This window comes from Terrapene carolina, unplaced genomic scaffold, assembly GCF_002925995.2.
Source record: "Terrapene carolina triunguis isolate 2854851 unplaced genomic scaffold, T_m_triunguis-2.0 Scaffold35098, whole genome shotgun sequence".
Lineage (NCBI taxonomy): Eukaryota > Metazoa > Chordata > Testudines > Emydidae > Terrapene > Terrapene triunguis.
In genome coordinates, this window is record NW_020699449.1 from 15,661,906 (window position 1) to 15,686,246 (window position 24,341).

Sequence of the window (24,341 nt, forward strand, 5' to 3'; positions counted from 1 at the left end):
CAACATCACTGATTTCTAAAGGGAAAATCCCAGGAGAATGTTTGTAGCAGCTGCACTGACAGAATAGATCCTGCTCAGTGGAGGTGCTAGGGACCCAATCATCACAGAGAGTAACAGTTTCAAAGGCATCTAAGTCCCATTTTTGAATGTGCCCAAGTCACTGGGGGCCAGATTTTTAAAGGTATTTAGGTTCCTGATGAGCCAGATAGCAGGTGGGATTTTCTAAAGCACCTAGGCCCCTCACTAGTATTGAAATCAATGGGATTTAGGCACTTTTGAGATGTTGGATCTTTACTAGCATGCCACTGTGTGTATCCCCTAGTGCTGCCCAGCAATACCCCTTCAGTAGGTTCACCAAAAGGGAAGAAACTTTGTGTGGGGGGCAGAGGGTGTCAAGAAATCCCAGGTCTGATCAAACCTTTCTTCAGCCCTTATCCCCCCCCTTTTTATGAAATATCTTCTCCTTTGCCTTTTGTCATCATAACTACCCCTTAGGTAGGAGCCCTTTGGCTGCTATTCCTGGCCCAGCAGCAGGTGGCACTATGGAGCACCATTGGGCTCTCTCCCCCACTGCTGGGGCTACCAACACTGCAGCCTCGTATAGTACAACTGGACCCAGAAATTACACTCAAGCTAACACAGACTGAACGCTTAAAGCAGTCTTGCAACTCCTACCTCCCACGCCTGAGAGTTGGACAGGAACAGATGGTCCTGGCAGCTTCCCCATTCCTAAGCACTGGGCAGAGGGCAGGCAAGGCCATTTTGTGCCTTGGACCATGTGTTTGCAGGGTGCTTTTGCAAGGCTGGTTTAAGGATGATAGGGTGGCCTGTGCTCCAGGTTGAGGGCCCATCTTGCATTAAGTGCTGTCTTTCCAACTGGCTTCCATGGCCTGGCAGGCTCATAAATCAGCAACTCCTTGGAGCCATGAGCCCAGACATGGGCTGGGTGTGGCTCACTGAGTCCCAACACTTCCCCCTCTGTGGCTCCTCCTGCTGAGGTTCTGGCTTCACATCTCCCCACCTCTCCTTATCTGTGCACACCATGCTGCAGGCACAAGGCCTCCCTGTCACCTTCCTGCCACTGGCCCAGCTGGCATCCCCCACCATAGGAGGAGGGAGCTCACAGGGCTCAGTAGCGTAGCTAGTGGGGTGCAGGGGAAGCGGCCACTTCCCCCATCACATTTTTCAAAAGCGGTGCCTGAGCAGGGCTGGCCGCACCTAAAAGGGCCCCACAGCTGTCCACTCCTCCCCTAGCTCACTTCCCCCTCCTCTGAACGCTCTGCCCCCCCCCCTGCGCCTCCCCCTCCACTGCTTCCCGCGAATCACATGTTCACAGGAAGTCTGAAAACACGCAGGGGCAGGCCAGCAGGTAAGCTGGGGCGGGGGGGGGGGGAACGCGAGGAGGAGGGCTCTGGGGAGGCGCGGCATGGCCCAGTCTGGCCCCGGCCGGCCCCAGCAGTGCCGGCTCGGCTTGGGACCAGGGGCGCCGGCCCCAGCCCCAGCAGCTCCGGCCGAGCGCGCCGGCCCGGTCCCGGCGGTTCCGGCCTGGCTCAAGCCCCAGGGCGCCATTCCCGGAACGCGGCCGGAGCCGTACGGCTCTCCCCCCACCTCTGCCATGAGGAGCCCTCCGGCCTCCCCAAAGGCTGTGCCTGCTGCTCTGCTGGGGGGAGCCGCTAGCCCTCGCCGCCAGCCCGCCCCCGGCCCCCTCCTCCCGGACCGAGCCCCTCCGAGGAGGGGGGGGGCGCAGCATGGCCGCAGCGTGGCTGGAGGAGCCAAGGGGGGGGGGGGGGCGGGGCGGGTGGGGGGGGCGGGGGGGGGGGGGGCGCGCGGAGCGGCCAGAGGAGGAGCCAAGGGGGGGCCACCTTTTTTAGATTTGCTCCCCCTGCACTTAGGACCTAGCTCCGCCACTGCCAAGGATGTTCTCTGTGAGTGGAGCCTGCCTATCCCACAGCTCAGTGCAATGTCCCCTGCCACTTTAGACTCCTTTGCAGTGGTGGGTGCTACGCAAGCTTCTCTGCTCAGTATCCTCAACCCATGCTCTTGTTTTGACCCTATCATCCACCCTCCCTCCCCTTCCAGTTTTTTCTTTGTTTGGTCCCATACAATCACTAAACTCCATGGCTCCTTCCTTGGCTTTAGTTCTGATGTGCTCTAGCTATGCCTTACCCAGCTCGATATGCAGCAAGCCTGAGTAATGGCAGTGAAACCACCCCTGTTGGGAGGGACCTTACTCTGAACAAGTTCTTCATTGAGGTTCTGGTCTGCAACAGCCTGGGCTACCCAGGTCTCAGTGGAAGCCAAGCCCTCTCGCTTGTAGCTCTGAGTGACACTGAGCCCCCTGTGCCCATCAAACTGCAGCTGAGAGGGGACTTTGGTGAACAGCAGGCAGGATCTCACATGCAGCCATTTGTCCCCCGTTCACAGCACCACTGTTTGTCGAGGGGATGCTACAAGGGAATAGCTCCCCCCTCCATCCTCTGCTAAGTGTCCTCTTGCTATTAAAAAAAAAGGGGGGGGGGAGAACCCCCCCACCAGGTTTGGAGGCCACACTGGGCCCTGCAAGGACCTTGGTCTCATTGGAAGGTGTAGAATCTTGATGGTTTCCTTCACAGAGAACAGTGCCCATCATTGGGCAAGTCTGGTGCGGTCAGTGTCATTCTGGGATAGATACGGGTGGTCAGAGAGAGAACAGAACTCAGCACCTGAGCCTTGGGTTGGAGTCTAAAGGCTCAGTGCCGTATTCTTGTGGGCAGAGACTGTTCTCTTTGCTCTGGTGTTCAGCGCCCACGTCACATGCCTGGCTCCTAGGGGCTTGACTGCACACCTTCCAGCAGTGCATTAAGCCAGGGGACTAACCTCTGTCACATGGCGGTTTTCTCACCCCCCTCGATGCAGAGAAGTGTGTTTTGTTCTGGAAGTTTTATACTAGCATACACACAGATATACTGGAAAAGGTGGGGGGGGGTGCATATTTATGTTAGAGAAGACATGGTCCAAGAAATGCCTCTGATGCTTGGAGCGGAAGGTGGGGAGGTTTGTGATAGTCTCAGTTCTTGTAGAGTCTGTTCCAGTCTCTGGCCGGCTCGTGCGAAGGCTGTGTCTCCTGCTCAGAGAAGCTTGATATGTAGGGTTGAAAGTTTCACTGTGCCAGAAGAGCACAGTTGTCAATCATGATCTTCATACCAGAACTTTAGGCAGTCTTTTAGACACCTTGGGCTCAAGCCACGGAGCACTTTGAAGATAAGGGCCACGACCTTGAACATGATTGAGTATTCCATACCAGGAAGCTGGTTTAGGAAGCAGAGGGCAGGGCTGATGTGCTTGTGGGTAGCCTGGGTTTCCCAGGAGATGTGCTGCAGTGTTCTGTACCAGCTGGAGTTTCCTGAGTGCTGATGGCTTCATGCCCAGGGCTATTGCACTGCTGTAGTCCAGCCGAAAGGCGTGAATAATCCTGGCATGCTAACATGGGACAGACTCATGCTGTGGCAGACCAGCAACCCGGAGAAACTGAAATCCGCCCCAACCTACATCCAAATTAGTGGAACAGGTCAAATTCAAATAACTCACTGCTGGTCATTGCCAAAAGCAATTGCTGAGGAGGCACAGATGACACTCTGCTACCTTGCTCCCACACTCCCCCGTTTGTCTGGCCACATGTTGCATCGTGTAAGCTTATATGGACAGGGACAGGCTTTGCTTTTGCACAAACAGGGCCCCGATCCCTGACTGGGACCCCTCGGCACCAACAATACAAATAAATAACAACAAAAAGAATCCTTCTCTGAGAGGAGCTCTGGCTGCCAGGGTTGTCTCCTGAGAGGCAACCTCTGTGTTGTTTCCACCCAGCGGGATGACGCCCTATGGGTTAGGATTGCAGCACATCCACTTGTGCGTGAGGGCGAGGGAATTCAAAGCTGAGTCAGACAAACCAGCCCTTGTCTGCAGGCTTTTCTAGTTTCACATAGTTACGAGACAGGACCAAGGTTCCCAAGTGTTGTCTAGAACTTGGCACACCTCACCAAATATATCCCGGGAGAACACTGGAATGTGCTTATGGATAAGTCTTTCTAGCATCGCTTAAGCAACACCTGAGCTCCCAAGCTACAGAGGTGAACAAAAAAATGGAAATGCACATTACGTCATCTGAACTTGGCTAAAATGTAGAAAAAAATACAAAGAGGTATTACTACAATAAGGAAATACTGAAGTAGTAACTAACTACCTAAAACACTAGTCTGCTTTACTACAGAAGATAAAGCTGATGGTCAGCAGGAAATACTTTGGGCACAGTATTTCCCCCACCCTCCAGAACAGTTATACAGCTGGACTGTCCATTTCTGGAACTTCCCCAGGTACCTAGTATATTCGGCGTGTACTGTAATCTAGCACCAGGCTAGCAGCTCCAAGCAGAGCAGGGTCCGCCAGATTTGAGACAACTACATCCACTGTCTCAGCAGAGAACAAAGCCTGCCGACGGATCACGTCTTTGACGATGTTAACGTAATGGCCTGCTAAAACTCCAGAAAGGATCACTAGAGAGGGGTTCATGGTGTGCAGGATATTCACTACGCCAAGGCCTAGAGCTGTCCCAGCTGTGAAAACAAAGGAAAGAGCCATTACAGCAAAAAGACAATATCACAGAAGAATCTGAACATTAGGGTCTGACCTAGTGTCTCTAAACACATTAATTACTCCTGGGGGAATTCTGCGCCACTGCATGTGCACAGAATTTATGTCCCCCACAGATTTCTTTGCTTCCCTGCAGAAAAATGACTTTCTGACAGGGAAGCAAAGGGAAACTGCACGAGCAGTCACGCACCTCTCTCCAGCAGTGCGGGCATGTTGTTTCGGGAGCCCAGAGCAGCCGGTGGAAAGGTAAATCGCTGTGGGGGAGGGAGTGGGGACAGGGGCAGGGCTAGGGACACCTCGGCCGGTGGCTCCTATGCTGGGCCAGTCTCAACTCCTCTTTTCCTGCAAGGACCCACCCCCAGAAACCTCTCCAGGCTGCAGGAAGCTCCACACACACACACACCCCGCTTCCCGCCACCATCGCTTCTCAGCCACAGTGGGAGGGGTCACTGTATGGGGAGCTGCTCCCTGGTCCGCCCAACCCTGGTGCATCCAGACCCCCCTGTACCCAGACCTTCCTGACGAGCATCACCCCCTCTGCACCAAGACACCCCTCATGAGTCCCCTACATAAGATGACCAGATGTCCCGATTTTATAGGGACAGTCCCGATATTCGGGGCTTTTTCTTATATAGGTGCCTATTACCCCCCACCCCCTGTCCCGATTTTTCACACTTGCTATCTGGTCACCGTACACCTGAACCCTCATCCCACCAAGCCTCACCCCTTGCATCAGGACCCCCACCCCTGCACCCAGACCACCCCACACACCCTGATGAGCCCCCTGAACCCAACCCCCCACCACACTGAGCCCCAAACAGCGGTACCTGGACCCAAACCCCACTAAGCCCTACTCCCCCAGCACCCAACCCCCCCACTGAGCCCCTTACACCCAGACCCCACCTTCTGAGCCCCATCCCCCCACACCTAGACCAAACCTGTTGAGCCCCAACCACCTTCATCTGGACCCCACTGCAGCATCCCATTGCCCCTGCACCTGGAACACCCCAATGAGCCCCTGTGCATTGAGATTGGGCCACACAGAATCCTCTCACCCCACACCTGGATCTCCCCACACTAAGCCCCTCCACACTTGGATCCTGGTGTGCCAGGCACGGAGGGGCAGGGCTCCGGGGTGTTTCTGGGGCAGGCCCGGCCCTTGCGCTGTCTCAGAGTCAGGTGCAACCTCACTGCCAAGTCCATGTTCCAAGGAGGTGGGGGGGGGGGGCCCTGCAGGGTGATCTCCCACCTCTGTGCAGCCAGTGGCCTGTGCTCCTCCCTGCCATGCTGGAGCCTCCACATTTATTTATTGACAAAATGAAATTTGCAGAATTTAAAAAATATTGTGAACAGAATTTTTAACTTTTTTGGTGCAGAATTCCCTCGGGAGTAATTAATATTGTGGTCAGGAAAGCTTTTAATTCCATATGGCAGACGTTTATGATTTTCTGCCCAGAACACTAGAATTACAACAGAATGTATTCCTTTTCTTGAGAGAAAGTATTAGTGTATAATACTAGGACAGCTAGCTGGGACACTTGGGCTCATCATTCTCTTTTCTTTCGAGAGTAAAAGAAAAATTCAATGGTTTATAGCCAGGTAACGTTATTCCATGATATAGATGAGAGAGGTAAGTCAACACATATTGCTGTGCTTGGGGAAACAAAGGAAAGAAAATGCTATTCTACCTCCTTCTGCTATATTGGTTACACGTAAGGAAACTTCTTAAATATCTTCTTGCTGTATGTTCCAGTCTATGCATCCGATGAAGTGGGCTGTAGCCCACGAAAGCTTATGCTCAAATAAATTTGTTAGTCTCTAAGGTGTCACAAGTACTCCTGTTCTTTTTGCGGATACAGACTAACACGGCTGCTACTCTGAAACCTGTAAGGAAACTGGTTATATTTAATGCTTCTTTTGAAAACTCAGAAAAACTGTGCATTGTAAAGTATTGTATAAACTGGAACAACGCTTCATAGAAACCATTTCATTTTGGCTGCCTAGCATATATATTTATTGGCCCATCACTGAAGTGTCCCATAATTTCTCATACCAATACTGAATTATCAGAACCTGACCTTTTTTTCAGTGTGAAGCCAGAGCTATTTTGCTTGCCACAAGAAAAGGAAAAGCATGATGTTTTAATATTCTAATCCCCTGGAGCAGGAAATCCCAAAAGAAATAGCGAAGGGTCCCATGACCATGCAATCTGTAATCTGTTTAACCAAGTCTCTAACACGGTCCTAGAATACAGTTTGTTGGAGACAGGACAGGATCACTAGCCCATTCTCTTCACAATTCCCCACTAGTCATTGGTACCGCTCCTATCCATGATTGCCAGGCCTAAAGGGCCAGATCCCTCACTCACGTGTAGTTCTGTAGAAACCATCACAGCTGCGCTGAGGATTTGGCCTGCTGTGGTGAAATACCAATTCTACAGCTCTGGGAATTTCTCTCTCGTTCTAAGTGGGCTTCCCACCCTAGGTCTAGGTTCTTACCTGTTCTGAGAATGCTGTCAGCCTTTGCATTCCCAAGTTTAGCTGCCTGAATGAGATGCACAGCACTAATGGTCTCTTCCGTCTTCACTGACATTCCGCCCACTAACAACAGATCCTCTGTTTGGGGTGAAGAGAAAGCCCGGAGGGAAACATTAATAACAAATCTGCAGTTGGAATAACGATACAACAGGGTGTGTGAATCTATGTTACTGAACTGTAAAAAGGAAGGTAACTTTTAAGGCTGCCCCAGTGGCATGCCTAAAATGCCATTTTAGGCCGGACGCTCTTTGCATTTAATTGCTGCATTATAGAAGATTGAACAATTACATTAAAAAGAGGGTAAAAAATACACCTACCATCATGTAGTTTTTTAGCTTCTCTCTGCAAGGCTATTCCAGAGGCATATGCTTCTATACATCCATGGCTCCCACATAGGCACTCTGGTCCTTCTAGAGACACCACAATGTGTCCAAGTTCAGCAGCACAAAAGGAACTTCCATGGATCAATTCATGTTGATGAATGATTCCACCTCCAATTCCTATAAGCATATACAAATTTCTGATAGTAAAAGAACAGTAACATAATGGTCTTGATTCAGCAGGGCACTTACATGTCCTTATCTTAAAAGGGAAGGAGTTAAATACATGTATCTGTGCATCACTGTATTAGGACCAAATAAAGGTGTAGTCATTACAAATCTCTTCTCTGCTTAATGCACTTGGTGCAAGTAAATGCATAAGTCTCCCCAGCCCCTGGATGGTAAGGTGAACTTACACCTATAATGCATAGTTCATTGGTCATGTCATGGTATAATTTATTCATGAGATATTTAGTCAAAGAGGGTTATTGAGGGGCACATGTAGACATTATGTCTCAGCCTGCAAGTTAATAATTGCTGTCATAGTAGTCCTAAATTCTTTATGCATGAAACAAATATTTAATTCATGCTTAAGAAGCAAAATCTTATCAAAACTTGTAAATACTAAAAGTAAATCACATCCTTCAGATGTGGTGCATCTAGAATTCTTGTCCTAGATCTAGTATAAAATTGTGGTTTGCATTACAAACTATTGTTTATTATTCATTAGCATTCTTCCCTCGCTATTTCGGATGGCAGTGGGCAGGCCTGGATGTCGCAATGCAGCGGTGGTGATATTGGATGTGTGAAGTCAGGTTCCTTAGCTCAAGATCAGCCCAGATTATGTCTTTTAACATCTAGTCTACACTAGCAGAGACATACTAGCCATGCATATGCAAGTATGGTTTGGATTGGGTTTTTTGTTGTTGTTGTTGTTTTTAACAAGTGAGGATTCTTCACCTGAGGTGACTGACACCCGTGTAAATGGTCCATATCTTTTTAATCAAACAAGTATGTCAGACCCACCATCAAAGTGCCACAATGTGCTACTAGGATGATGTGTCAAGCTGAGCTCCTCATTTAGCTACTACATACAGCTCCAGATCGGACCTACATTTTCTGCAGCTGGAAGGGAATTATATTACAGTGTTGGAACTGGAGGACGGCTCCCACTAATGCAGCTGTTTTGTGACATAAAGACAGCAGGAATTCAGGGCTTTGATTTCTGTGTTCACATTTACCTGTACCAGTGATTAGCGTTACAAAATTTTCCACTCCTTTTCCATGCCCAAATTTTCTCTCTGCCAGAGCAGCACAGTTGCCATCATTGTCCACCCAGACTGGCAAGTGCAGAGCATCAGATATCGGGGTCCTCAGATCAACAGAACTCCACTCCTGAATGAGCTTTGTGGAATGAAGCACGATTCCTTCTCGGGGATTCACCCGTCCACCTGTAGAAATACCTGAGCCCCAAAACACACGAGAGAAAAATCAAGGCTAAGGCTAAATAACTCTGGAACTACAATTGATTTGCTCCTTGTGTGAGGAAAAGGATTTTTATTTTTAACCCTACATGATATATTTCTGAATCTAAACAAAAACAGTCCTACGCCTCACTTGCAATATATTACATCAGTTATGATATGAAACAAGAACTAACAGAATTCTAGCATCCTTATCAATATGTGCTCAGTGTCCCAGCTAACCAGCTGAAAATTCAATCTCTTATTTTAGGCGGTGTTGGGTAAATTGCTTCTGTGCCTCTTCTTAGCCATATATAAAAAAAAACCTGTATAATACCAAGGACTTGTCCATCTTAAATAAGTGTCAAGCAACCCAGACTTGTTGAAAGTATCTGGGTAAGGATAAAAGGGGTAAAAAACAAGGGTGATGTCATTGTAGGGGGTCTACTACAGACCATCTAACCAGGAAGAAGAGGTGGATGAGTCTTTTTTTAAACAACTAACAAAATAATCCAAAGCACGGGACTTGGTGGTGATGGGGGACTTCAACTACTCAGACATCTGTTGGAAACACAGCAATTCAGGGCACAGATTATCCAACAAGTTCTTGGAATGTATTGTAGAGAATTTTTTATTTCAGAAGGTGGAGAAAGTTACTAGGGGAGAAGCTGTTCTAGATTTGATTTTGACAAACAGGAAGGAAATGGCTGAGAATTTGGAAGTGGAAGGCAGCTTAGGTGAAAGACTATGAAATGGTTGAGTTCATGATTCTAAGGAATGGTAGGAGGGAAAACAGCACAATAAAGATAATGGATTTCAAGAAGTCAGACTTTAGCAAACTCAGGGAGTTGGTAGGAAAGATCCCATGGGAAGCATGTCTAGGGGGAAAAAACAATTCCAGAGAGTTGGCAGTTTTTCAAAGAGACATTATTAAGAGCACACTATCCCACTGCGAAGGAAAGAACGGCAAGAGACCACCCTGGCTTAACCAGGAGATCGTCAATAATCTGAAACTAAAAAGAGACCTACAAAAAGTGGAAACGAGGTCAAATTTCAAAGGATGAATATAAACAAATAACACAAGTATGTAGAGACAAAATTAGAAAGGCCAAGGCACAAAACAAGATTCAACTAGCTAGAGACATAAAGGGTAACAAGAAAACATTCCATAAATACATGAGAAGCAAGAGGAAGACCAAGGAGAGGGTAGGCCCGTTACTCAATTGGGGGGGGGGGGGAACAGTAACAGAAAATGTGGAAATGGCAGAAGTGCTAAATGACTTTTTTAGTTTCAGTTTTCACCAAAAAGGTTAGTAGCGACTGGACGTCTAATGTAGTGAATGCCAGTGAAAATGAGGTAGGATCAGAGACTAAAATAGGGAAAGAACAAGTTAAAAATTATTTAGGCTATGTGTATATTATGGACCTTGCAGCAGCACAGCTTTACCACTACAGCTAGGCCGTTGTTACGGTCTCCCATGTAACAGCTCTCCTGCCAGCATAATTAAATCACCCCCAATGAGCAGTGTTAGCTATATCGGCAGGAAAGCCTCTCCTGCCGACATAGCGCTGTCCACACCAGCACTTGTGCTGGTGAAACTTATATAAGTCAGGGGTATGTTTTTTTCACGATCCTGACAGACAGAAGTTTTACCAACAAAAGTGGTAATGCAGACAAAGTCTTAGACAAGTTAGATGTCTTCAAGTCACCAGGGCCTGATGAAATTCAAGGAGGTGACTGAGGAGATATCTGAGCCATTAGCAATTATCTTCGAAAAGTCATGGAAGACGGGAGAGATTCCAGAGGACTGGAAAAGGGCAAATCTATAAAAAGGGAAATAAGGACAACCCGGGGAATTACAGATCAGTCAGCTTAACTTCTGTACCTGCAAAGATAATGGAGCAAATAATTAAGCAATCAATTTGCAAACACCTAGAAGATAATAAGGTGATAAGTAACAGTCAACATGGATTTGTCAAGAACAAATTGTGTCAAAGCAACCTGATAGCTTTCTTTGACAGGGTAACAAGCCTTGTGGATAGGGGAGAAGTGGTAGCTGTGGTATATCTTGACTTTAGTAAAGCTTTTGATACTTCTCACATGACCTTCTCATAAACAAACTAGAGAAATACAACCTTGATGGAACTACTATAAGGTGGGTGCAAAACTGGTTGGAAAAACCGTTCCCAGAGAGTAGTTATCAGTGGTTCACAGTCAAGCTGGAAGGACATAATAAGTGGGGTCCCGCAGGGATCAGTTCTGGTTCTGTTCAATATCTTCATCAATGATTTAGATAATGGCATACAGAGTACACTTATTAAGTGTGCGGACGATACCAAACTGGGAGGGCTTGCAAGTGCTTTGGAGGATAGTATTAAAATTCAAAATGATCTAGACAAACTGGAGAAATGGTCTGAAGTCAATAGGATGAAATTCAATAAGGACAAATGCAAAGTACTCCATCCAGGAAGGAACAATCTGTTGCACACATACAAAATTGGAAATGACTGCCTAGGAAGGAGTACTGCAGAAAGGAATCTGGGGGTCAGAGTGGATCACAAGCTAAATATGAATCAAGAGTATAACACTACTGCAAAAAAAAGCAAACATAGTTTTGGGATGTACTATCGAGAGTGTTGTAAGCAAGACATGACAAAAAATTATTCCACTCTACTCTGCGCTGATTAGGCCTCAACTGGAGTATTATGTCCAGTTCTGGTCACTACATTCAGGAAAGATGTGAACAAACTGGAGAAAGTCCAGAGAAGAGCAACAAAAATTATTAAAAGTCTAGAAAACATGACCTATGAGGGAAGACTGAAAAAATTAGGTTTGTTTAGTCTGGAGAAGAGAAGACAGAGAGGACGTGATAACTGTTTTCAAGTATATAAAAGGTTGTTACAAGGAGGAGGGAGAAAAATTGTTCTCCTTAACCTCTGAGGATAGGACCAGAAATAATGGGCTTAAATTGCAGCAAGGGAGGTTTAGGTTGGACATAAGGAAAAATTTCCTAATTGTCAGGGTGGTTAAGCACTGGAAAAAATTCCCTAGGGAGGTTGTGGAATCTCCATCATAGGAGACTTTTAAGAGCAGGTTAGACAAACCCCTGTCAGGGATGGTTTAGATAGTACTTAATCCTGCCATGAGTGCAGGGGACTGGACTAGATAATCTCTTGAGGTCCCTTCCAGTCCTACGATTCTACGATCAGTAAAATCTGCTGAAAGTGGATAAATAAACATTTAGGATGAATGAAAGAGAAACAGTGGAACTTGGATAGTAAAGTATCGAAGTACGTGTCTGAATGGGACTTGTCCTGGAGAACAATACACAGAGTAAAGAGTTATTAGGCAAGTTTATATTGAGAAGACAATGGTTATACTCAGATGAAAACTCCTGACATTAGTGGGAACGTGAGTGCAAAGCACCTCAGAAAGTGGGTCCACTTAATGAGGTGTCTAAATAAATACTAGGGTGGCTAGTTTAAGATACGCAAGTATAAACATTTTGGTCACTGCTTTTATACAGAGAACGCATGAGGGTGTGGCATGATATAAAGGTGATATCAGCATGAGTTTGGAATAGCTGCATTCCTCATGAGTGGCAATGACAAGAGTGAGTTGTACAGGTCAGCCTTAATGAGTGCAAATAAACGTTTATACCACTAATCATGGGTTTGGAATATGCCACACGTTTTACAGAAAATTATTTTCGAAGTGCTTGATGGTTAATTTTTTTTAAATTATTCCTCTTATTTCACACCCCAGACTTTGGATGGACAGGATAATTATAATTAAGACAGAAAGCTCTAAAATTACTTAAATTTGCATTTTTACTTCCATAGATCACAGTATCTGGATTTCAACATCTGACATCTTACTGGAAAATGGAGTTTGTTTTTTTTAATCTTCCTAATGAAATAAAGCTCCCACTGTTAGCTCTGATACGTTACAAAGTACTGGATCATGAACCTATCACTGGTGCACAGCTGAATACTTCCTGATGACCCCGGTCCTTAGACTAGTGTAACTGAGGGAGAAATTCAACATTTTTGTCAAGGGAAGGAGGAAACATTTCTCTGCAAAGGTATTCTGTTATACTAAAAAAAGAAGTTGCTTGGAGCTGCTCAGAGGTTTGGAAGGTATGGCACCTCATTCAATGGGGCCCTAACACTGATTAGGCAGGCTAGTTGGGACTGTAATGTAATTAAATAATAAAATAGTCCTGCCAGTGTTGGAATAGTGGGCAGAGTGCAGGTGAGGCAGTCAAATGGGTAGGGAAAAGAATCATGCATCCATTTATCAGAGGTTCCCACCACTATATATATATATGGTGTGTGGGTTTTTTAAATCAAATCCAACTGGTTGAAACTTGGACATAAGGCCAAATATAAATGATCCCCATTATGCATGAAAGAGGGCTTTAGCTGAGAGAAGGCATACTTTATGGCCAAGGTTATTATTGATTTCCAACATATCCAGCAGAGACAGACTGGCGCTGGGTGTAGTAGAAAGCCAACAAAAATGCTTATCTAAAACTACCCAATTAGAGGGAACATGTCTTGTTACAGCATGGAGATATGCAGAAGAAATTGCTTGAAAGCTACAAAAATTTTCAAACTACTACTTACATTTTCTTCACCACAGTACAATGCATACAGCAGAATGTGTAACCATACTCCCAAAACAGCCAAGTGTTATACGCAATGAATTCAACAGCTAGTAACATTTTAAGTAGCTGCAGTATGCAAAATTTTTATATTGTTAAATTGTAATGATGTTTAGCACCTGCATTAATTTATGATGTCTTGTTTTGTAAACCCACACTAAGACTAGTATTTTGCTGGGGTTATGTTAGCCAGTTAACTTGGTTACCCTGGAATGCAGCTTCAGAAAACAGATTTGCTTGGCACAGAAAATCCATTATTTAATCAGTGCAGAATCCATTCACACACGTAACATAGCAGGAACCACTGGATACAAGGATTAAGAGTTAAGTCACGGGTATAAATTCATGCATTGTACAGGAAAGTAACGTTCAGCAGAAAATCATTAGTCAGATATTGAGCAAAGATAACTCACTATGATAGTTAATTTGTGCAAGGACAATAGGGTCTTTGGTAGCTAATAATATTTAAGTCGCCAATTAAAAGTTTAATGGGCCTGATTTTGATCTCTCACCAATGTAAATCAGGAGTGACCCACAGAAATCAATGGAGTTACATCAGAATCAGGCCCAACAGGTTTGTTTAAATAGTTCCTACTTGGGGAAAATATCCAAAGGTTTTGTTAAACGCTGGAGTGCTCACTTCCATCAGCGTCCACATTACCCTTTGCAACAGTCCCTCTACTGAGAGTTGTAGGATGAAAGGGGAAAGGACAGCTTTCTATTATTATAAGGGTTTATTTAATTTTGATTAATTAGAACACTCCAAAAATGGTATCGCCCAGAAATCCACAGACCAGGATTACAAATTCACATGTGGTTTGATTGTTGAGCACCTCTGAAAAATCAGTCCAATAATGATAAAAAAAAGTTACGAAAAGTCACATGACAAGTCAACTAAACTCAGCATTACAGCTATGATTCTGCGTCCAATTCAGCAGTGACATAAGCAGCTGTGCAAGTCTCATCACAAAAAATAGGTGTACATAGTGCAGCTTGCACTGGGTTAATATTCAGTAGCTGTGCAAAATGAGTACAACTTGCACAAGGAGGAGGAAAGGGAAATGTGACAGGAAATGCAACTAAGAGGAGGAGATAAAATAAAACAGCCTCTCACACACACAGAGCCAACAACAAGTGGAAGAGAAGGATCAGGCCCACACTCTTTGGGTCTGATTTTCCACTGCCCTGCACCTTGGGTCATCATTTGCACCTGAATGAAGTGGATGTACCACAATACCACTCTGATCTGGTAGCATCTGACACACACACTGCACAGGTGTGCAGGGTGACAAGGCACACAGCACTGGAGAAATTAACCCTTTTATCTTATAAGATGCTATTTCTAACATCTCTCCTCCCTTTCAGCATGTAAATTACACGTCGCTTGCACACCCACTGAATGCCACACCCATGCAAGTCACACCATTTGGTTACTAACACCTAATATCTGACCACCTTACACTCAACGTCGGAAGTTTGCCACTGTTTAAGTCACTGCTGAATTTGGCCAGGAGACTTCCAGAGGTGCTGGACCTATTTACACCTGGTCTCTGTTTGTCCTGCTGGACCAAATTCATCCTTAATGTCGAACATCAGTAAGATAACAGCAGGGCTGAATCTGGCTGTGTCTTGGATAGTCTCACTTAATGTGTGATCTTTTGCACTGCAGTATTTAAGTACAAAATAAGGAGTTATAGATACAGGGGTAAATTCTACATGGACTTACATCCACATGAACTCCCAGTACACGGGGAGTAAGTCAGCCCAGAATTTGGTTCACAGTGTCTGCCAGAAAGATGATTCACAAATATGTTCTGAAAAAAGTTACGATTCCCTTTAGGGCATTTCAACAAGTTACCATTTTTCATGTTCGCAAATGGCCAGCCATCTTGGCGTGATGGCCCGGCAGGCATTGTGCTGGTGACATCACATCGACCATAAATAGCGCTGGAGGATACTTTTCAGGTAAGTCCTGTTTTTCCAACATAGCAAAGAATTCTGCTCTCAGTTACCATCTATGCAACCCAAGTTAAGTTCAGTGAAGGATACACAGCTGTAACTGCGCAGGAATTAGCCCACTGTGCATTTATTTTTTTAAGTGACTGATGATATTTATATTGTGTAGGTTATAAGAGAAGATCTAATAAGAACTTTGAAAACACTTTGCAATACCAGAAGCAGAAGAGGCCTTGCCTTGTAGCTTACTGCTGTGGGTGGCATGTATTATTACTTGAATAGCTGAGGTGAACTCAGAAGTGTGCACTCCATAACATGAAAAATAACCCTAATGTCCCTTTGCCATTTGTTTAAATGGAAGTCAGAATATCCCAAAAACATCATTGCAGGTGTTCTATAATTCTTTCGATTTCACGTCACATCTAACAAGTTATTTGAATTTCTTTTATTTCCAATTTTATTTTAATAATGACAAAACAACAAAAATCATCATTAAGATTACAACAGCTCCAAAGTTACATCAAGGCTCATTTGAACTTGATGACTGAGAACAAAGTACTGAACTGAAGTACAAAATACATCTCTTTCTTTGGGATTGTCATGTGTAGAAAAATAGCATTTTATTTTCTTAAGAATGATGACTTCTCAATGACTCCTCACAACTGTTTTATATTAAAGTGAATTCTTCAGCACAAACTAATTCTTTGAGGCCAAGTACAGAAAACTTTTAGTCCAAATGAAACATCAGATGTCAAACAGGACCTTTTGTTCACTGACATTATTCTGAAAGATTCCGTTATTTAACGTAGTAGTATAATAATTTAAGATTGAATTTTCTCAAAAAAGTTCTCTCTGGCAATAAAGAATTTATAAATTGCCTTTTTGTAATCCTTCAGTTCAGGGATCTGGATCACACACGTGTACATTGCTTCTTTTGCTTTTATGTACTCACCACTGAAGTTTTTCCAGGCTCATTATGGCAAATAAGAATTTTCAAGAGTTGACAGTAATATTTTTCTACCATGTGATTTAATCAGAATTTTGGTTTTAGAGCAAAACTTGTCTTTGGCCAAAATGGAACGAGGTTCTAATATTCTGGTTAAACAGAATCCTTTCCACTAAAATAAATGTTTCAGAACAAAGCTTTTAGTCAGTCATTAAGCAGAATGAAGCTGGGACCGGTTACAGTATAAACAAAATAATTTAAAATGGGTTTCTGCTACAGTGTAATTGAAATAGCAAATGAAAAACTATCTTGCCTTCCAGCTCTGTGGACATAAGCATCCCTTCTGGACTGTGTTTTGGCCTCTTTATGCTGCTCTGGTGAGTCAAGGGGCTTGGCACCCAAGTTATTCGCCACAGACAGCTGTAGGAAGTGTCTGTCAGCGGTGGCAGTTTCAGGGGCTGCTCTAACTTATGCTTTCCAAATTCTGGGGCTGGGCCCCTACGTCAAGGTAGGTTAAAAAACCACCTTTGCCACCCACCACCCTCAGGGCTGTATCTCCTCAGCAACACCAGCCAGGCAGTGCTATTCAGAATCATGGCCCTAGAATCAAATGCCACAGAAATCAGCATGAATGAGAAGTTCTTCTTAGGAAATGACCAGTTCTGGGAATACTGTGGGGTTGTAGGTTGGGACTGAGGTGCATTGGCATAGCTTCGTGGATAGCTTTCACAGTTTCTACTCAGAGAGGGCTGACTCTAGTCTGTGTTTTCAGCCCCTCATTTTCACATGCATTTAAAAAGCATCCCTTATCATATGCACTAAATAAAGGAATAAAACTGTCAATATAAAAGCTGTGAAAATGCCCGGGATCCATTTTTTAACACAACTGGAACAATCTCGTTTAGTGTTTAAAGTCTTGGAAGAAAAATTCAATATTCATTAACTTACCCACTCCCAAAATTCTGCAGTTCAGATTTACAGCTTCTGATGCAGCCTCCATACACATCTTGAGAATCAATCCTATTCTGTCCTCATAGGTTTTAGGATTGAGCTGGGTATATTTCTTCACTATTTCACCCTAAGAGGGAAAAACGGTCAGGCCTGTCCACTTATTTAAATGCCCTGCAAAATGAATGACTTCTCTTCTGTTTAAATTACAGACCCGTCAGCTTTAAAGACAATTTTATATTTGCAAAGGGCCACAGCCCTACCTCCAACTGGGAAGAAAAAAAAAAGATACAAGCCTTGGCCCTGACCCTGCAAGATTATCTGTGTGGGCAGGCCCCTTGCACCCATGTGGGGCCCTACACTGGTTTCTGCAATCAAGCCCTACAAGCTGAAATACAACATACATCTAAGACAAGGACCTTGAAGCTGGCAACAGAATATGCCACAGGCTGTCATAAAGTTGCTGCAAACAGCAACCCATAATGTGATATGCTGAAGGTTTTGCTCTGTCCCAGCATTGAAGGGGAGGAAGGGACAACTCAAACAGCTTCATGATCAGTGGCTGGATTAAAAAGGAAGTGTTTTTTAGTTTTAAATACAATTAAACAAAAGTTTGTTTGGTGTCATAAATATTGCTATTTTACTGGCAACAGGAAACTTAAGTAGACACACATGCTTGGAATTCAGATGCAGGAATTAGTCTTATCAAGCTTGTTAAGAGAATTTAAAGGTCATCTGTTATAAATATTGTTTCTTACACAGCAACGTTGACTCTGAATATCAGTCTTTGAAACATTTTTTTTGCAGTAATGTAATCTCTGATGTCTGTTTGTGTGGGGGATGAAGGAGGGGAGGATTTTTATAACCTAACACTCATAAAACAATGGAAGCATTCATTATGTGTGGATGCGGGGGGAAAACGAAAGTTAATGCAATGTTAAGCTTGCAAGATCAAACACTAAGAAGTGAATACATTTCAAAGTGAAGGTATGCCCTGGTGATGTTATCTCTGTCACAAAGCACATCCTGTGTATTTTCTGGTTGCAGTATATTGCACTGTGGTTTACATTTAACAGGGGGGAAAGGAATAGACCATGCTGCATATATACCATATGACTGACTTAACGTTACCAAAGCAACTTCAGCTTTGGGAATTTCCTGACATTTGAGTGCTGGTTCTCACTCAAAGGTCAGCATTACATCAATGATGGCATTTTATTTTCCTTTAATCTTCATTTAGTTTCCTCCACCAGTTTTTGTTTTTTCAGGAACAAATAAAAAAAGTAACTAGAGAAGTTTTTAAAGGTAATCTCTTTGTTCTGGCTTTGCCAGAAGAGCTTGAAAGCTCTTTGAAAGCAGTGGTTTCCAAACTTTCAGAAACTGAGTCCCACCCTTCAGGGAAACTAAACCAACTGCACCTTCAGCTCTGCCATCTGTTGTTAAATGCATATTCAAAAACAGGGAGTCACTCAGGTCTGGTCTACATTTAGGGCTAGATCGACATAACTACATCTGCCAGGCATGCGAAAAAACCCAAAACCAAACCAAACACTCCTGAGCACTGTAGCGATGCCAACCTAACCCCAAGGTAAATGTGCTACGTTGATAGCGGAGTTGACGTAGTTGCCATCGCTCAGGGCGGTGGTGTTCCGACACTAATGGAAAAACTCATTGTGTCCGTGTAGGCTGCATCCACAATATAGGGTTATGCCGTTGTAGCTACAGGGACCTAGCTATGCTAGTGTGGTCTCCTTAGCTTAGACATACCCTTACAGTAGATCAGAGTAGATTGTGTACATCTTCGCATTATAACACTCTCTCTCCTGTCTTAGATGCTTTGAGTGGTGAAATCGTTAACAATAGTGACCAAATTTAAAGGATCATTATTGGTGCCTGAGTTGTACCCAGTCAAGTGAATGAGGCAGTTAACACCTCCAAGCTCTTGTTTCAGGCTTTTTGCAAACATCTCTTCATCAGTTACGCCTGGATCACATTTTCAAGGTTTTCTTCACAATCAGAACAGCTAGACACTTTTTTTTTTTTTTTTTATTAATGCTAACGTTTCTGGGAAACAACTGAGAGGCCTATTTGTGCTTCCCCGGCTAGTTCTTCATGCCAGCCCCAGGGGCATACCGCCCACTCTGGGAAACTTCACTTAAATGAGCTAGCTGTGTATAAGCCACGCAAGTCTAGGCCAAAGAAAAATGTTCTACGCTCCATGAATTCTTTGGTGGTGAAAGATGATGGGCTGACAGCCCTGGAGACTGAAGTCTTTTATTCACAGAACATCTACCACGCAGGCTGTGATGGTGCACGTTTCCCCACACTACCCCACAACATGCCTCAATGTGTTCTGGAACAATCACTTTTAGCAGAGAAAGGGGTTGGTTAGTCTCATGCAGTCCTGGGTTTCTCTGAGAATTCCAGCCTGGGTGCCAATTGCCTTCTATTCAGATGATGGTTTAGAGTGCTGGGCTCCTGTTCTCAGGTATCAAATGGAGAACAACTATCACCTGCTGTTGGTCCAACAGCCATCAGAAAGTAACAACTTTTGGCCTAGCTGTGTTTTCATTGGTGACAGAGGTGAAAAACTCCCTATCACATGACCTGAACTATCCGTTCCTTCTTCAGTGAATTATCCTTGGAGTCTAGTTTCTTTCTTTTTTTCAGATATTCTGCATGTCCATTACTAAGGTATATGAGGGGGTGGTGTGGGAAGTGAGGAAAATGGCACCAGGAGTCTCTCCCCTTGTGTGTGGTCTATATAAAGGCACAAGCTGAATTGTAGTCCCTGTGCTCAGGGAAGCGCAGGAACTGCTCCCCGCCTATTCCCCTGTGGGTGCATGGCCCCTCAGACAGAAGGAGCCAGTGGGATCATGGCTTTGCCTTGCTCCACGTTGGCCGGCAGACCTGGCCAGCTGGACAGTCCATAAAGGAGCACAGCAGCAGGCACATGTCATCAGCGCACCTAGGATCTCCCCCTGGGACAGTACTGCATTGCACTATCCCCAATGCAGTACTTTCCCATCGAATACCGTGGTGTCTACAGACATTATTAAAGGCGTGGAATAGTACTTACCTTCATACTGACTATCGCTACCCGGAGATTTGTTCCACCTAGATCCACAGCCAAGGCACTCTGAGTTTCTAGGATATGGTCAATATCTTGTGAGATGTTCTCCTTTACAGGAGGGAAGCAGAACTTCTTCTGCAGTGGCTCTTTGAGGTCAATCGATTTGAGGAACTTCAGAATTCTTGGGACAGCATTACCATCCCCATATATTTTTGAGCTGTAATACAAAAAAGCACCAATTATAGTGTAAGTAAAACAGCAAGTCTGTAAAGCACTTATAAAATAGAAGGCCACCATATTTCACATCTCAAAGGTTATTAATAACTATAACATGTTATCTGCCATGATAATGCATTTCAAGTCTCTGTGAGTGTGCCACGGGATGTGTTGGATGCTTTAGCAATCTGGAGGGGGTTAAGGGCTATCCAGCTACAGGTCGCACAAGTGTGGAATTACCATCATTTTTTTGCCCTGGGCTCTCATTTAACCATGTTCCGTGAGGTTACAGCATTATTTGTTTTTTTTCTTAAAGAATGCTCGACGTTGACACTGAATCCTAGACATCAAGCAGCAGAGCTTTGCTGTATGAGTTCCAAGCTGCCAACATTGTACAATGATTCTAAGATTCACAGACCGCTTTCCTTTGTATGTAGTAAGACATCTAAGATGATTATTTCTTCCTAGAGTGGGGAGCTAACCTTGGATAAATGTGGTGAAGTCTATTCTCCACCCCAGTACTAACTAAGGGCCTTTTCTCTGGTCCCCTAAAGAGTAGTGGGCGGATATATGTACTTACCAAGGATACTGTTGTCCAAACTGGAGATGCAAAGCTTGTAGTATTTTGTCCTGTGTGTCAGCATCACGAACATGAAGAACATTTTCGCCTAGATAATCAAAAATGCAATGTCATTCTAGTGCATGCCAGCTACTTGATAAATAATGGGGGGTGGGAGGAGAAGAGAACAGAGAACAGAATTTGAAATGAACAAGCAATTACTTGTGTGTCCTGGCAAAATGTGTTAAGGCCTCACACCTACTCAAAAGGAACATGACCTATGTGCACATAGTGCCCCTACTTCTGTATGTGTCATCTTCTTACATGCAGATGCTACGCTGACATTGCTCTGTTAGGACCTGCTCCCACTGAAGTCAATAGCAACATTGTCATGATACAGTATCCTGCCTGCGAAGCACTTAGAGAACAGAATTCTTATTAACTCCAGTGTAATTCCCACATATAAGAACAACACAGAGAAGAACAGGAGGGTAAACTGTTATTCCTGTCTTATCTGAGGCACCTGTGTGATTGTGAAGAAAAACTATACATTTGCTTTTTATACCTGCTGCTGGTTGTGGTGTATGTGTATATTAAAATTGCAGGATCATTCCAGAGTGCATAGTTTTATGCCTGTCACATGTACCTACACCCATAAAGAAAACATGTGCAGTGGTTTATTCTGGCAGGTGGAAGCCACTGTATATATTTATTTTAGTTGGACTATGGATAAAAGCCTTTTCTACAAAAATCATCAGGACAGAAGGAACAGATCAATGAAGTTATTCGGATAGGTCAAAATGTCCCTGCTGTGATAATGTCCATTAAAAATAAAACTGACATGCTTGTTAAACTCTGACTTTACCTTCTGTAATGATGCAAGCACATGACCATACCCAACACCCAGGAAGTTAATTTAGCAGAGAACTTAGCAGCAAACACATACCTGTTTCTCTTCCTATTTGACGTGTTCCCAGATTGATGACAGGGGTTCCAAACGCTCCCACTTCTCGAACACCACAGCTGCTGTTACCAATCACACAGCCAGCATGTGCCACTAACTGAATGAACTGCTCAAACGGAACATGCTTTACTGCTCGAAAATTGGGATGATGCTCAATGCCCTTCTTCCTCATCACCCGAACCATCTCTTTGCTTCCTATGGAAAAAGCCAACAATTGAGAACAAAATGTTAACTGATAGTTGAATTTTCACTATGGCTACTGAAGGGGCCACTGTATACACTGTAATGACATGTTAGTTGCTGTCATTGATGCTAACACAGAAGTACTGTGAAAACAGCCGGACTGGTATTCCTAGGACTGCCCCCACCAGCTCTGTGTACGTGTTCCCAACCACTCTTTGCTCACCCGCCCTCCACAGGACTCTTCAAAGCTGTGTCATTGAGCATAGGGTTCCAGCTGTGAGTCTGAGATCCAACTATTCTTCATTACTATTATATTTTTAAACATTTTAGAGCCCGTGGGCAAGCAGAATAGCTTGTCTGTCACCCCAAAATTGCAATGCTTTCCCTTTATCTTCCTCAGAAGATTGAAGGGTGAAGGTGATCCTGCATTCAGCACACAGTTCCAGTGAGTTCAAACATTATACCTAGATCACTAAGCTACCTCCATGTGGGTAGATGAAGTAGCACAAGTGAAGATGCAGAGAGGAAAGAGGAAGTCAGATGGGAGGCCTGCAATGAACAAGGATGGAAGCAGGTGGATTAAGAGGTCTATGAGTGAGACAGAGGGTGAAGTGACTCATGGAGAGTTCTGAAAATCTGGAGGGCAATTCTTCACCAGTTTAAAATAAAAACCAAACCACTTATACAAAGTACCTGTTTCACTCACCTGCATCGATGTTTGGGAACAGAACTAGTGTCCTTTTGTTAAAGGAGATAAGTGCATCCAACGTTAGTTCAAACATCTTTATGGAATGTTTAATATCCGTGGTCACAGGGTGCTGCAGAGCGACTATATAATCTCTTGGTTTTACATCTTCACCTGTTTAAAGGGAGCCCAAAAGAGACTGTTTTATTAGCAGTGTGGTGGTTGTGGTGGGAGAATGATTCTGAAGCCACTGAAACAAAAACCTCCCCAAGTTCTAGACAGCAAATCTGATTTCTAGCACGAGCTCCAATACTACAAGAGATCATAAGGGAGTGACAGGAGAATATGGGTTTGAAGTTTACCACTGTAACTAAGACTCTGAACAATTGCTATTGTCTAAGGCTACAGCACAGAGTCAACTGCAGTACTGGGTCCTACAACTTTATAAGAGTACTTTGAGCGCAGACCGAGGCCCCTAGTTACACCAGCATAAAACTGGATTAACTCAGTTGAAGCCAATTAACGTATTCTGGATTTACACTATTGTAAATGAGAGCAGAATTTGACCCTGAGGCTGTGGCACAACAGCAAACAGGCAGATCTGATTGAGATTTTCATTGTGATCATGTATTCCTTTCAATCCATTAGTCTATTCAGGTTTCCTGAGAGTCTTCTGGGCCTTAAGGGATGGATTTTTCACCATTTGCTTAAAAGAAATGAGAGAGTGACCACCATAAATACTTCACTTGTTATAAAGAGTAGCCGGTTCATTTTACTTTATTCTGAAAATGACTAAACTATTGAACTAACAAGAACCCAGTTCCCAATTGACAGGGGCTGAAGAATTTTTCCAGTCAAACACCAACAAGATATGCTGATTTATATGGAATGATCCGAAAGTAAACGGATGACAAAGAGCACAAGTCTCTGAAATATATCATGCTACTGTATTGTACTGTGCAGGAAACAATGTACAGCATGTAAATTCCCTTGATTTTCTGCAAATTAGCTCCATGCACAATCTCTAACATTATTAGGTCAGACCTGCTCCCAGCTGTCTGGTTATAAAGGATTCTGAACCTCTGTGTATCAAAGAAATAGCTCTGAGTTCTAATTTATTTTTTAACAAAGAACTCAGCAAATTTGACTCTTGTTTTTTGACTCAGCAATAGGGTTTTAGATGTTAAAGACAATC

At 44.1% G+C, this 24,341-nt stretch overlaps 1 protein-coding gene across 5 annotated transcripts in view; it reads right to left on the bottom strand.

Moving 5' to 3' along the window:
- Positions 1-1,826: 1,826 nt before the first annotated feature.
- LOC112111179 (bifunctional UDP-N-acetylglucosamine 2-epimerase/N-acetylmannosamine kinase) overlaps positions 1,827-24,341 on the bottom strand; it is a 74,359-nt gene continuing 51,844 nt past the window's right edge. For all 5 annotated transcript variants that reach the window (XM_029914346.1, XM_024206490.3, XM_026646462.2 and 2 more), the window contains exons 4-12: positions 23,168-23,320; positions 22,261-22,473; positions 21,336-21,423; positions 20,546-20,756; positions 17,467-17,596; positions 8,728-8,949; positions 7,484-7,666; positions 7,128-7,244; positions 1,827-4,592 (exon numbers count right to left, since the gene is read on the bottom strand). In XM_029914346.1, coding sequence (XP_029770206.1) covers positions 4,357-4,592; positions 7,128-7,244; positions 7,484-7,666; positions 8,728-8,949; positions 17,467-17,596; positions 20,546-20,756; positions 21,336-21,423; positions 22,261-22,473; positions 23,168-23,320 — 1,553 coding nt within the window. In that variant the 3' untranslated portion in view covers positions 1,827-4,356. The remainder of the gene's footprint in view (positions 4,593-7,127; positions 7,245-7,483; positions 7,667-8,727; positions 8,950-17,466; positions 17,597-20,545; positions 20,757-21,335; positions 21,424-22,260; positions 22,474-23,167; positions 23,321-24,341) is intronic.